A 14,469-nucleotide genomic window follows, 5' to 3' on the forward strand; every position below is an offset into this window, starting at 1 on the left:
CCATCCGTTCCATAGTAATAGAGTCATTTTGTCATTTTGGTACGTTCTATAGTAATAGAGTCATTTCTCTTTTTAGTAAAAGTCAACACATTTTTTCACACCTACTTTACTCTCTCTTACTTTTTTCTCTCTTCATCTCTCTACCCTTTTCATTTTTCAATTTACTCTCCATTTACTTAACTCACCTAACACAATTTTTTTTAATCTCTGTGCCGAAAAGAAACGTCTCCATTACTATGGAACAGAGGGAGTACTAATTTATAAAATATTTGAATTTTAAATATCTCAATTTAAATAATTTTATGAAATTGGAAACTAATAGAAGAATGGCAAGTTGCAAGTACATACTCCCTCCGTCCCAATAAATATGAAACATTTGGTTTTCGGCACGGGATTTTATGTAGTGTTGTTTTGTGAGTTAATGAAGAGAGAGTAAAGTAAGAGAGAGGAAAAAGTAGAGAGAGTGATGTTTCCATTTTAGAAAACGTTTTATTTTTAGTGGGACAACTCAAAAAGGAAAATGTTGCATTTCTAATGGGACAGACGGAGTATAAGACAGTAGGTTAAATTTGTAGTCTGTGGTTGTTTGCCACAAAAATTTAAATTTCTAAAAAAAACTGATTCTTATCTTAATTCGTATATTTAGAGACTTAATCCTAAAAATAGTTGTAGCCAATCATGACGTTGCTTCCTATTTAGAACTGTTCCTATTACTAGTCTTAGTGCCAATTAGCCTATTAAGATAAGTAGGGAGTACTGGATGGATACTTTTCATGTTGGGCCAATTATTTCAGATAATGTTGTGGATTACATTAAGAGAAGCTTCCCATTGATTAGAAGAGCTTGGGCCACAATGGAAAAGTACAAAGATGAGCATAGATTAGACAGTAGAGTTTGAGCCACGAAGAGAGTACAAGCATGAGCTATGGTCTATCTGCATTTACCAAAATAAAACTGGCCCATGCACTAATAATTCTAAAGTGATAATATGAGTTCACAAATAATATCTTAGACCATCTCCAACCATACACCAAAACTCATTTTTGGTGTAAAAATCATCTCCAACCATACACCAAACTCAAATTCATTTTTGGGATTTTCTAAGGATTTACACTAAATATGGCGTAAACACTAAAAATTTGGTGTATGATTCAAGTTTGGCGTAAATGATTAGAATAAAATTATTTTTGATGTTGACGTATATCCAAAAATGGGTTTGAGTTTGGTGTAAATGGTTGGAGATAACTCAAAACGAAATTTAAAAGTGATAATATGAGTACACTCCCGGCCCTCCGTCCCAGTTGAGATGAACCATTTCTTTTTTGCATCTATTTTGGAAAAATTATAATAAATACTACTCCCCCCGTCCACCAAAATTTGTCTCATTTTTCCATTTCCATCCGTCCCCCAAAATTTGTTCCATTTCGCTTTTACCATTTTTGGTATTGGACCTCATATTCCACTAACTCATTCCTACTCACATTTTATTATAAAACTAATATATAAAAGTAGGACCCACAATCCACTAACTTTTTCAACTCACTTTCTATTACATTTCTTAAAACCCGTGCCCGGTCAAACCGGGACGAATTTTCGTGGACGGATGGAGTAATAGTTAAAGTGGAGAGAAAGTAAAATAAAAAAGAATAACATAGAGGAGAGTCTATTCTACATTATTCTTTCTCTTACTTTGATTTCTCTTCATTTTAACTATTTATTACTATTATTTTTCGAAACAAGCGGCGAAAAAAAAGAAATCATTTTAACCAGAATAGAGGGATTGTGAAATAAACCAAATGGCGAAAAAAATAAGAAATTGCCTCTTTAATTAATTAGGAAGTCGATGGAATGTCTTGGCGCCAAAAAATTTGCAATTCCCTTATTTATCTTTACCGAAAATAATGTTTGATGATTTTGACTTTATAAGAAAATAAACAATTGCTTTTTCTAAATTATTTCCATTACAAAATATTTGAACTGACCAAATTTTCATTAAATAATTAAAAACATAAACATATAGACTTTTTTAAAAAGAGAAAAAGATAAGAAAAATATTTTTTAAAATAATTAAAAGAGATTCCATCTTTTCCAATTATTATTTTTATTTTTAACTATAAGATATGATTGCTGAATTCATGAAAAAAATAAATTATAAAATTGATCGTGGAAAAACATTCGATTCTCATGTTAATGAAGTATATAATTAATAGTATATATATTTTGTGAGGGAAATGATAAAAAGAAAAAATAATGCAAAATTATCTTATTCGGAAAAATTTGCATCCCTCGGTCTCAGGTTTTGATAGTTAAGCGAATTTAATCTCATATTCTGAAATTTCTTGAAATTGGGAAGTGGATCAGTAGGGCATGAAATAATCAATAATGCTCCTCAAATTGGGAACGTGTAAGCCTAAAGTCTACATGTCGCTTAGTATACATTGATTCATTATTGTGAAATACTCACAACAATAATTTCAAAAAACAATTTCCTCCAATAAAATTAAATTAGGAGTTGATGCGGGAAAAAAGATCTGAATTCATATTTCATTTATGCCCCCATTATTTAGAATATTAGGGCAAAATATAAATCTGACACCTGGATGAGTTACCTGGCCAATGATTTATCATTTGATAGGTTAGTGTGAGCACATGTCTTTATCACTTTTGTATTACAATTGTGACAGTACGATAATCTGTCAATAATTCTAATGTAATTTTGATGATATCTACTGCCTCCGTCCCCCAAATTTTGACACAGTTTACTATTTTGGTCTGTTCCAAAAATTTTGACACACTTCACTTTTATCATTTTTGGTAATGAATCATATATTCCACTAACTCATTACTACTCACATTTTATTATAAAACTAATACTTTAAAAGTAGGACCCACATCCCACCAACTTTTTCAACTCACTTTCCATTACATTTCTTAAAGCCCGTGTCGGATCAAAGTGTGTCAAAATTTGGGGGACGGGAGGTACTAGAATTTACGTTAGGTTAAGTTGAATGAGCTAGATATGATACGTCATGAGTTGGGCCAACATGTGAATAATAGAAGTGAGACAGGTACGAATACATTATAAATGGTGGTAAAATATAATGATAATATATAAGAAAGAGTATAAAGGGATATGAGAGGTTGAAATGGGAAAGGGAGGAGGGGGTCACAACTGACACATGTAGTTGAAGCACATGAAGTCCCTCGAAGGGTCTCGTGCTACACCTCTTTGAAATTTTGGATGTGGTGCATTACCTCACGTGGGATTTGAGGTTTAAGCATGTGACGAAGACTATTTTCTTACATATAGTCACGTGTCCGTGTCCGTGCCGACATGGATTCAGATACTATATATGCCGGTTATTACCGTTGGGTCCGACTCTCTTTATGTCCCTTCTCCCAATTACATGCTGGAATTACACTTTTCTCATTATCCAAATTAAAGAAACTTCAACTGCAGCTTGGATATTATGCATCACTCTGCTGGGGACTCTATTAGCTACAGAGTTAGGGATTGATCAACTGTTGACATGACATATATCAATTAGGGTTATGCTAAAAGTCATTTGAATTAGCTTATATCTTGGGAAAGAGGAAATAAATGTTTAAACTCTAATTGTCTCATAAGAGTATTTATTTTGTGATCAAAGTGAAAAGGAGTTTCTTATGCAATTTACTATTACACCAATCACTATTCTATAGTTTTGTGATTAACTTTAGTTATTTAGTGGAAGAAGAGTTTTAAAGGTTGGTAATAGTGTAATTGAAGAACTGTGTCTGTATTGATATTTTCGGTAGTAGGTTGCGGGTTTTCAAAATTTGGAGGTTTTTACGTTAAATTATTGTCTTGGTGACTTATGTTATCTTCTTATTATTCCCTTTGTCCCACTATAAGCATCTTGTATTTTGTTTGGACGTTCTACCTAAAACAAGCCATAATCTTTTTTGATAAAATATATTACCAACATAATTATGTTATTTTATTTTATTCTCTCCATTTACTATCTAAACATCAGTTTCTTAAATCTCATGGAAAAAAAATGTCTCGTATATGGCGGGACGGAGGAAGTATATTTTTTTATTTTTTCCAAGAATGAATGGACAATTGACTTTCCAGCATTAATGAATTAAGAAACACCTTCACCCATTGGTTGATCGTAGGTGGTCACTCATTCTTAACACAAGTTTTCAGATATTTCTCTATGAAAGTGACATCCTATCCTCTATATTTTCAATTGATTTATCTTTTTCAACCGCTGCTAATTATCGTCCGCATATTGACCGTAGATTCCAGTAGTTACGCCAAAAATCTCTATCCAAAAAAAACTAACCAAAAAGAAACTATGTTATATGATTATCATGTGAAAAGAATCATTGGACTTTCTCTAAATATCTCAAGCGTATGACTACAATGTGCAAATATACAAGCTAATTTGTGTTCTAAATATAAGTCGCAACCTTGTTAATTTAGCTAATGTTTTTCTCCATATATCGACTTGATAAATAATTGTGCTTCAAAATATGAAGTTGGTGTATCCTAAGATCTTTTAAGAAGATTTTGGGACCCCCATTCTACTAGCTAGTTGTGTTTGATACTTATAAATTGAAAATGCTAGTTAACTAAATTAGTGATTATGTTATGAGCCGCGTGTTCCTCTCATTAACATAGATTCTCTGTCCTCCTCATTCTTATTCTTTATTTAATTTTTATTTTTTGTTGGCTCTCAGCCTCTCCTATAAAAGTTATGACTAGTTTTCCCTAGTTTTCCCAAGTTTTCCTTGACAACTTGCTATATATCCTCCCAACAGTAGACCATCATTAATTTTCTTATTCAGCTTATAGATAGATATATTTAAGTCGTTGGTGATGGAAATAAATCCCCATGTCAAGTTGATAAGGGTGAGAGTACATCGAAAGTGTTTGTTGTCCAAAATTGACTTTTGTTGTTTTCATGTTTCTCATCATATACATATATTTGGCGCCCTAGAAAATGGAGAGCCAAATTCTAGTGCAAGAGCCCCTGACAAGCCTTCTCAAGGCTACTTGTTCAGCCACTGCTTTGGTGCCTCTTTGCAACTCAGATTGCTTCCCTAAACAAGTAAGGAACCATTATTTAATTACACATTTGTAGTTTAAACTTGTTTATCTACTCTTTCACATGAGTATAACGCTAGCTAATTATCACCTGAAACCAACATTATGCCGAAATTAAAGTCCTTCATGAACTCTGCAATTCCAGTTTTTTTCAGTTACATTCCCACACACACATGATGTCTCAAATCCCCGACCTCTAGGGTGGAGCTACGGAATTTTATAGAAGGGGACATTGGTAATTATTAAAATAAATATGAAATTGTGATAAAATTGAGGGGATAATTTGTTCCTTGGCTATACACTGCTTCGGTTGTTGCTCGACCTATTGGTTGGAGGGGATCAACTAAGCCGCGAATAGTATAATCTTATCCCCAATTCGAGCTTTTAACTAAACTGTTAGAATCATTAATATCTATAATCAAGGAATTTCAGGCGGATATGAGAATGAGCGAATCAGCTGATCCACCTTTCGAGATAGCCTACAAGCATCTACTGGAGAAGGCGCCCAAAAATGTGCAAAAAAGTTTATCGACTGTGGAGGAGTGCGAGCTTCCCTTAATCGATATGCAGCAATTAGGCGTGGGAGAGGCGGAGAGACAGGAATGCAAGAGGCTCATTGCTCGAGCTTCCCAGGAATGGGGTTTCTTCCAGGTCATCAACCACGGAGCTTCTCGCGACGTGCTGGAGAATATGAGAAGCGAGCAAGTGAAGCTGATGAGAAAGCCGTTCCAAGAGAAGAAAGCCTACAAAGATCTAAAATTATCCGATGGAACTTATCGATGGGGCACGCCTTTGCCTACTTCTCTCAAGCAGCTCTCCTGGTCCGAGGCCTTTCATGTCCGGTTGAGCGATATACTGGATTCGCACTGCTCCCACAACACTATCCGCCTCAGGTTTTTCTTTCTATCTTTTCAACAAACGTGATCAATTGGATAAGGGCAAACCTAATTTTTCTTGGTATATAGGTCAAGCATGGAGGAATTTGTGTTTGCGATTTGTGAAGTGGCGAGAGAGTTGGCGGAGGTACTGGCGGAGGAAATGGGACGTGAGACGGATCTTTTCCGAGAAGCGTGCCTCCCGGAGAGCTGCTACCTCCGGTTGAACAGATACCCGCCTTGCCCAAACTACAGTCACATGATGGGCTTGATGCCGCACACCGACACTTCCTTCCTCACTGTACTACACCAAGACAACGTCGGAGGGCTGCAGCTCGTTAAAGACGGAAAATGGATTGCCGTTAGACCCAATCCAGATGCCCTCATCATTAACATCGGGGATCTGTTTCAGGTACTACGGTTTAAACATAGAGTATAACATATTCGTGGAAAAGAGAATTTGTGAATGTAATTTTAAAGCGAAATTGGTAAATTAGAAGAAAGAGAAAAAAAATAAAAAAAATAATTGAAGTATTGTTAATGGAAAATGAGATCTATTAAAATTGAAAGGAAAAACAATGACAAAACTGGACTATTTTTTGGGGATATAGAGAGTAATATGATCAGTTTTATTTAAATATGTTGGTGGATTTGATTAGGCATGGAGCAACAACTTGTACAAGAGCGTGGAGCATCGCGTAGTAGCGAATCCGGTGAAGGAGAGATTCTCCACGGCTTATTTCTTATGTCCGCCAACCGAGACGGTTATTGAGAGTGGCGGAGTTGGAGGAGCTGCTTACCGGACTTTTAGCTTCGGAGAATACAAGAAGCAGATCGAGTTGGATGTTAAGAACGTTGGCCAGAAAATAGGGCTTCCGAGGTTCCTCTTACCCACTCATTAATTACAGATTATGCATATATAATTAGTAATAAACATATATGCGGCTGATCATTAAATAGTTAATTAGATTAATTAACAAAATATCGGATATTAAGGTTTGTTGAACCTCTAAATGAGGGTTCGGGCCATTCGTTTTGGATGTAGTGACTGTGATATATCTATTTAAACCAAGTACAGGTACTTAATTATATACTAATGTTGCTCCTTAGTAATCATTTTGTGCCCTAATTTAGGTCCCGAAACCGCCACTGTGGCCTCAAAATTTTCATCAATAGGCATAAACTAAAATCATTTTCTTTTTCAGAAACGGAACTAGTAACATTGAGGACCATTCACTTTTAGGACTAAGCTAGATTAACATTGGCAGATTTAGCATTTGAATTCGGAGGAGTGAACATAACACACGAATATAACGACGAGTGGCTATGACTCTTGATTCTTGATTTTTGCCTAGCTGTGTCTCACTTGGTATCTTGATTCTTGATTATCTTCCTACTCTATTTCTCTTTATTTGCTAAGGTATTTTCTTTCTCAAACAAAAGAATGGGCTATGTAAATGCCAAAAAAAAGGAACCAAAAAGGGAAAACCATCAAAGAAGAATAAGGGCTGGATTTGTAGAGGGATACATAAAATCCTAGAATTCATAAATACTAATGCATGATAATAGTAGTAAAAATAAAATAAAATTGAGTACAATTAATTTGTACCCACTCTTTAGTGTGTTAAATGGAAGCATAAAAGATAAAATAAAGTAAATTGAAAAAGAAATAAAATAAGGAAAGAGTATTATTTTTTGTCAAAAATAGAAATGACTTAGTTATCTTGGAACTTCAAATTAAAAATGAAACAATTAACAAAGAACAGCCGGAGTACTACTATTTAGAGGCTTTTAAATTTTAGGATTTTCTATATAAGGTTTCTAATAATTTTTATCATTTTAGTTAATCTTGTTCAATTCATGTCTCATTGAAATTATAAGATTTGAGAAATTATTGTAACAGCGAGACGAAATATATTTGACCTATTGTACAAAAAAAATCACGAAGAATATCACATGTAAAAAAAGATTCTTTCAAGAAAAAAATATTAATTTGCTGCGGTTAATTTTAAATTCTTAAAGATAATAGATCAATATTCAATTCCAATACTGGTGATGTTATGAAGTATTGTGGAGAACAATTTTTAAAAAATATGGGTAATAGTCATTGGGCCTGCCGGTGGATATCCTTTTTAATTAAAAAAAAAAAGAGAGATATTTGCTAGCTAGACTTTGATTCGTACATAAATACACAAATAAATAAAACAAGGTACTCCTACTTAATAAACAAATGAGGTGTTGACATTTAAATACACAAAATTATTTTGATTGTAAAATTTAAAAGTTATAAAAATACCCAAAATAGATATCATTGTGAATTTTTTACTATTAAAGATTAGTCCAAATTGAATGTAGCGTTAAAAGAAGTACTACTACAAATTTCACCACGACTTTTGTCTTATTGAGGCGCTCTCCCCTTGTGAAGCAAAAAGAAACTTATAAGAAGTATATAAATAACTATTTAAAAAGTATTATATTTTAAGTAGTCACTGAATATTTGTATATACAATAGCCATTAAAATTCTCAGTACCAAATATTTTAATAATAGTTCCATAAAATGAGTAAACAAAAAATATAATGAAATTGTAGTTGATGAAACGAAAATTATAAAAATAATTATGCTTAGTTAATCCACAAAATGAGCCAACCTATTAAGTTAATACTAACTACAGACATTTTCGTGTCCCAACATATAAGAATAAGATAGGCCCAAATATTTCAATCATCTTTTTCATCCTTCCAACATCAAATTACTGCAATCCCTCCCCTTATCTCTTCCTCTATTCTTATTAGTATTGTTCCTTTCTCCTCTTATTTTTTGGCAACGGCGGAAGGCTTCGGGAAGAGTTGAAGCTGTTGTAGGGTCGAAGACGGAACTGCACCAGGTCAAAGGTCGAACATGATGTTTTCCGGCAGTGTTCGGTGGACCGTGGACCTCCGGTGGGGTCGGCCGACCCTGCGTGACCCCACCTGGATCCGCCAGTGCCGTCCGGATTGGTTGGTGCCGCTTCGCCACCTGATCGTTTTTGTATACTGGTGTAATAATTGAGAAAAAATTAAACCGTCTTAAATTTACAGTAGTATTATGTTTTTAAAACATCATGAAATTAACTGGAATTTAATAAATTTTGCAATTTGAATGACTATTATAAATGAGAAAGTAGTGTTTGCAAATGGTAAAAATTTGAAATGAAAATTGACTAACTTAGAGTGAGAAAATAAAATTAGACCAAAGTCCTTCAGTTTTACCATAATACTCGGTTTCTATTCTTTAAAAATATTCTCATACATCTCTAAAGGACTAAACTTTATTGTAATATAGTTGAAAGAACTTAGTATTTTCTCTCTCGCCTTCCCTCTCAACATATTTATTATGATTATTTCTTTTGCTTTATATTCTTTGCTTCATTTGTTTCTATATTAATATCAAGCTATGACCTAATAATACAACTAATATTTGTAACAAATATTTTTGCGAATAGTCATCCGTTAGCAGATTTTGTCCAACATTCTAAACTATTCATCAAGAGTCTCAATTCCGTGTATAGCAACAAAATTTAACCACTAATGATATCATTATGAGCCTATGAGGGACGGAGATAGTAGTAACTATTTTCAAAAAAATGATATCATTATTATTTTATGAAAAATTCTTTCTCACAAGCAACATAAATTCTTAGTTGATTTATAATCGGACTCGAAATTGAAATATTAAGATGTATGCTGTAAACATGGAGTATATATCATCTAAGTATTTATCTAATTTAATTATATCTTTTCAACATCAAAAATTTAACTAGCACATACCTCATTACATTAACAAATACTTCTAAATTCCTCAACAATAATTATTTCATCTAATTTAATTATTTGCCTATATTCATATTCCTTCAACATTTCCAAATTGATTTCATGAGCTTGAGCTTGAGTCTATCCTACTAATTGGGCTTCCATATTTTTGTGGAATATGAGCTTGAGTCTATCATAATAATTGGGCCGGTATTTTGCAAGCAACCAAACCATTAATAGGCAAGCCCAATAACTAAAAAAAAAAACATATCAGTAATGGCCCATGCCATTAACCTATTAGTCTTCTTAAAAGACCTTGCAAGTTGCAAATGCATTTGGTAACTTAAAAATTGATCCAATAATTATTCATCTTATACGTAGCAGCTTATTAACATAATGCTACTTTTCCAATCTCTATAAAAATAGAGGATTGTTTAATTTACTATCGATCAACATATCTGACCTTAAAAAATGACCTTAATGTACATTGTTTGTTAGTCAACTTAGTTTTCCACTTATATTTTACCGCCCCATATACCATCTCTGGCAATCCAACCCTCCTTAAGACCTTAACCAAAGAGAATGAGGGGGAAAGTGATTAATTGTTCTCCAAAATAATTGTTAGTTTGTCTATATTTCTCTATTTGTTACTAATATGATCGTTTGACGAATGGCCGAATGCTCGCCTTTAATCCAATGTTTTGGTGAATTTGGAATCTTGTCATGTAGTGAAGCAGGTCAGGCTTCTCTTGATTTTAGGAATCTGATACTCATACCAGCAACCTAAATTGTGCATCACTCTTTGCCTAGTGTTATCTTTAGTGAACACCTTTTATGTTTCATTTTTTTTTCAAAAAAACAAATAAAAACAGAGAGGAGTTTGAAAGATCATTATGTATCTGTGAGCAAAATCATAATGAACAGCTATTGTGATTATATTGTACTACTTGCATAAAGTGTCGTGTCTAACACTCCACTGGTTGTTACATAAAATCGCACTAACGAAAGAGGTGGAGAGATGAGAAGAAAGGGAAAAAAGTTACAAAGAAGGCAATTTTTTTTTGTTCTGCTCCACTACATTTGTTCAAAAATATGCTAAACTAACATAAAAAGGGTATACACATCATATGTTTTTCTATGCATTCCTCCATCCCTGTCTTGTTGTTGCCCACACTTTATATATATTTGGTTGGTAACTCTCACAAAAAAGGTGATGAAATCCTCTGAATTTGATTACTGTCGTCCCTTTCTGCAAAAAGTTGTAGTAATTCTTTCTTTCTTCTTTTTGTTCTGCATCACAACCCACATGTACAAGGTTATTTAATTAAGAGAGTTGTCGATGCCATCGCCGTTGAGTTTGCCCATTGATAAGGTGAAATAGATAAGTAGAATGGTTCCCATGCATGATCTGCAACACAATTTGCATATCATTAGGATATTAATAAATAAAAATGAAGAGGAAATTAAGAACTTACATGGTTGCGAAGAAGAAAAGTATTCTTCTAGGATTGATGGTCCAAGTTTGAGATGAGCGGCGGAAGCCGAATCTCTTGGTAGTTTCAGCAGCTGCGGTTATGCATCCGTTGGTGATGGTGATCTGATGATGGAGCTGGGGCGTAGTAGTAAGGGAGTGGTCGTGGGGCCCCGCCACCACTACGGCTTGCTTTTCAAGCGTGAGAGTAGCTGGAGTTTTAGAAGCAAGAAAGGTTATAGAATATGTCTACTCGACAAGCATGACACCTACTAATATGCCCACACTCTAAGGCGTGCGATGCCCCATCATGTAGGGATGTATGCATGGTTAAACCGGGATTGTCGGTTCAGCCTATAGCTGTCTTGGCAATCCAATTTAAACCGACTTATCGGCTATAAAACATTGTATGAAAAATCGAAAAATAACTTATAAAAAACAGTCAAAATTGGCTAAATATTGTCGATTTGAACTAGAAACTGGACGAAAATGTGTTGACGGGCTAGTTACGTTGGAACCGTAACCAGTGCTCTCGGTGGCGGCATCTCTAGCACAATGGAATTAATGTGTATGGTGGAAAGTTTGAAAAAATGTACTCCATTTGTTTGCCAAAACCTGACAAGTTTTGCAATTTCGGATTGTGGGTCATTAAAATACATTTATCTTTTTCCATTTTTAGCATAAAAACGTTATATTCCACTAATTTTTTTTCTTATTTTCTTTATAAAGTAAAATAATTTCTTAAAATATGTGCCAGAGTTAAAACCCGTGGCAAACGGAATGAATATCTAACAAATAAATACATCGGGAAAAGTGTCAAACAATAATTTAATCGTATAATTCGCATCCATAGCGAAAATTATGAAATCACATTACACAAACACAGAGTTGTCCTCGATTTACAGTCTCATTTTGACATTTTGGGATGTCCATGATTTAAAGTCTCATTGCTTTTTTTTTTTTAATTTAGGTATGTAGAGTCACTATTCAACTAACTCACTACAGTGTCCACATTCCACTAACTCAATTTTCCATTTTTCTTTACTACTGAGTCAAAATGAGACTATAAATGACGGACAAAGGGAATAGTATTTTATATTATCATCTATAACGAAAATAATTCTTATGAGCTCATTTCAGTTACGGAGATCACGGAGATGTAAAATATGTTCCATTTCGTTTACAGCTGGAGCAGAAGACTTCTAGAGATGTAACTACACCTTTATCACATAGTATATGGAGTATTAAATGAAGTGAATTTCCGCATTTCATAGTATTAAAATAAGAGAAGCTGTATTCAAAATAGATTTAACACTAGCCCTGCTGTAGGTGTAGGGGAGGCTGTCTAATTGCAACTAATCCTAGTACTTAAATAAAATTAATCAACTACTAAAAGCTCATTGTATATAGACAAACCAGACCGCGATCGCGACAGCAACGATACAGCTATTTTCCGAGATTGTTTAAGGCCTAATTGATTCGGTTTGTTTATGACATATAACTGGCGCATAATCTAGCACGATCACGGGTTAATTAAGCATTAATTAATTTGTGATTAGTATCTATGTTATGCTGCCCCAAGCAATCATCCAATACACCGGTAGTTGACTCTAAATTGTGGCCTAATTTTGCTTGTGTTTGGCACTCTAAATATCCCATTCTCAACTAAAATATCTTGTTGGCGAAGTAAAGAAAGGAGAGGGAAAAGAGAAATTTTATTTTTAATGATTAAATTTAAGTACCTCTTGGTGAAGTTGCAATCATACTAACATCTCTCTCGTTGCTACTCACTTTCCTCTCTGCGGGTCTCATCGATCCTTTCCTTGAAAGGTTTCTCTGCAACTTTTTGTACAACAAGCATGATAATATTAGAAAGAAAAAAATAATTTGATTTATTAAATTACAAATTGCTTGTAAAATGCCGTAAACGAGAGAGTTTAGGGAAAAGGCAACTACTTTGGGCTGAAAAGGAGAAAACACGACGATTTTGAGTATAATAAAGCACGACTTTTTGGAATAAACCTCTCATCCAAACTTAACTCCTCTGAATTTGAAAATTTGCGATGGGATGCGACAAAAATATAAAAAAGGTTGGAACTTTGTTTTTTAATACAAATAAGGAGGAACTTACTGTGATTCTTGAATTTGCAGAATTGGCAATTTTTTCTTTTTCTATGAGATGAGAAAACCTTTCCATATCTACCACGAAGCTATCAGATTTGGTGGTGGAGTGGTGCAGGCCATTCACGTGATCAGCGACGGAGATTATCTGATTCTCTCCGAATTCTCCGGCGAGGCAGTTTGTAACAAGAAGATCAGACCCCATATCCTGCTAAAAACAAACCAATAAAATTAAATTTGTCAAATTTATAGAATGAAATGAAATGAAATTCGGCGGAACTCGCAAGTTGAATGAGACTGTAAATAAAAATAAGAAAAAAGCGTTTACCAGCTTTGGAATTTCAGTCATTTTCTATGGCCACCGAATTGGAAAAGTTAATCAAAGGACGTTGCGTACTAATCAGGAAATGATTTCAACTCACCACCAACAGAGACAGACACCTCTTTAGTCAAATTTTTGCTCTGTCTTGCAGCAAGACAACTCTCGTGAATGGTGAGAAACAAAAACAGTATTTATTCTTCACTCAAAATAAGAAAGAAACACAGCAGTTTAACATGTTCACACCTGAGCAGCTTTTGTTGATTCGTATTCAAGAATGTAAGAGTGTTTCTTGTTTTGTTATTTGTAATAATGCAGAGATGATTGCAGAAGAAGAAGAGAAGAAAATGGGGGTGATTAATTTAACAAGGGAGAAAAGGTTAGGCAATGAATTCATGCTACTTTTCCGTTTTTATTGGGGGAGGAAGGCGTGGGCGATTTAGTGACGCTATTCATGTTACCGGTTATTATTGAGGAATTCTATTGATAAATTTGAGACTCGTCTTTTTAATTACTTTTACCAAATGCCAAATGTTAGAGAATGAATCGTGACGAGTAAATACAGAATTTTGGGGAAGTGATACTTTTGGATATATATGGATGTTTTAATTGATATGATATTGTTGTTTATGGTGAAAGGATATATTAATACGGTATATGGCTATAATTTTATACAAAATGGAAACATAATATAATTATACATGGAAATCATATTTCTGCTCATTTTAACTGGTTTCAAGTTTGGATAATGGAGAATATAATTTGATTTTATTGGGCTGAATATAATGGAGTATATAC

At 33.9% G+C, this 14,469-nt stretch overlaps 2 protein-coding genes across 3 annotated transcripts; one reads left to right on the plus strand and one right to left on the minus strand.

Moving 5' to 3' along the window:
* The first annotated feature begins 4,991 nt into the window (after nt 1-4,991).
* LOC125186067 (gibberellin 2-beta-dioxygenase 8-like) lies at nt 4,992-7,067 on the plus strand. The gene is made up of 4 exons (XM_048082383.1): nt 4,992-5,099; nt 5,528-5,988; nt 6,061-6,382; nt 6,630-7,067. Exons 1-4 carry the CDS (start codon nt 4,992-4,994, stop codon nt 6,870-6,872), a joined length of 1,134 nt encoding a protein of 377 aa, XP_047938340.1. The 3' UTR covers nt 6,873-7,067.
* A 3,685-nt stretch (nt 7,068-10,752) lies between these two features.
* Nucleotides 10,753-14,080, minus strand: LOC125190751. Of its 2 annotated transcripts, none has more exons than XM_048088137.1 (6): nt 13,918-14,080; nt 13,681-13,814; nt 13,363-13,563; nt 12,974-13,073; nt 11,236-11,443; nt 10,753-11,168 (listed from the first exon to the last, which is right to left on the minus strand). In XM_048088137.1, exons 2-6 carry the CDS (start codon nt 13,699-13,701, stop codon nt 11,081-11,083), a joined length of 618 nt encoding a protein of 205 aa, XP_047944094.1. In that variant the 5' UTR covers nt 13,702-13,814; nt 13,918-14,080; the 3' UTR covers nt 10,753-11,080. The 2 variants fall into 2 exon arrangements, with proteins under 2 accessions (XP_047944094.1, XP_047944095.1); XM_048088138.1 differs by having other exon boundaries at nt 13,363-13,560; nt 13,918-14,077.
* Between the last annotated feature and the right edge of the window lie 389 nt (nt 14,081-14,469).

The sequence above is a fragment of the Salvia hispanica genome, chromosome 5 (genome assembly GCF_023119035.1).
Source record: "Salvia hispanica cultivar TCC Black 2014 chromosome 5, UniMelb_Shisp_WGS_1.0, whole genome shotgun sequence".
In the NCBI taxonomy this organism is placed as follows: Eukaryota; Viridiplantae; Streptophyta; class Magnoliopsida; order Lamiales; family Lamiaceae; genus Salvia; species Salvia hispanica.

Excerpts from the sequence above, each read along its gene's own strand:
- LOC125186067 (XM_048082383.1), top strand. The coding sequence starts at position 4,992 with ATGGAGAGCCAAATTCTAGTGCAAGAGCCCCTGACAAGCCTTCTCAAG. Across the intron at positions 5,989-6,060 it reads CACAACACTATCCGCCTCAG|GTCAAGCATGGAGGAATTTG; the intron begins GTTTTTCTTTCT and ends CTTGGTATATAG. Across the intron at positions 6,383-6,629 it reads ACATCGGGGATCTGTTTCAG|GCATGGAGCAACAACTTGTA; the intron begins GTACTACGGTTT and ends GGATTTGATTAG.
- LOC125190751 (XM_048088137.1), bottom strand. The coding sequence starts at position 13,701 with ATGACTGAAATTCCAAAGCTG. Across the intron at positions 13,074-13,362 it reads CTGCAAATTCAAGAATCACA|TTGCAGAGAAACCTTTCAAG; the intron begins GTAAGTTCCTCC and ends TTGTACAAAAAG. Across the intron at positions 11,169-11,235 it reads CTTTTCTTCTTCGCAACCAT|ATCATGCATGGGAACCATTC; the intron begins GTAAGTTCTTAA and ends ATTGTGTTGCAG.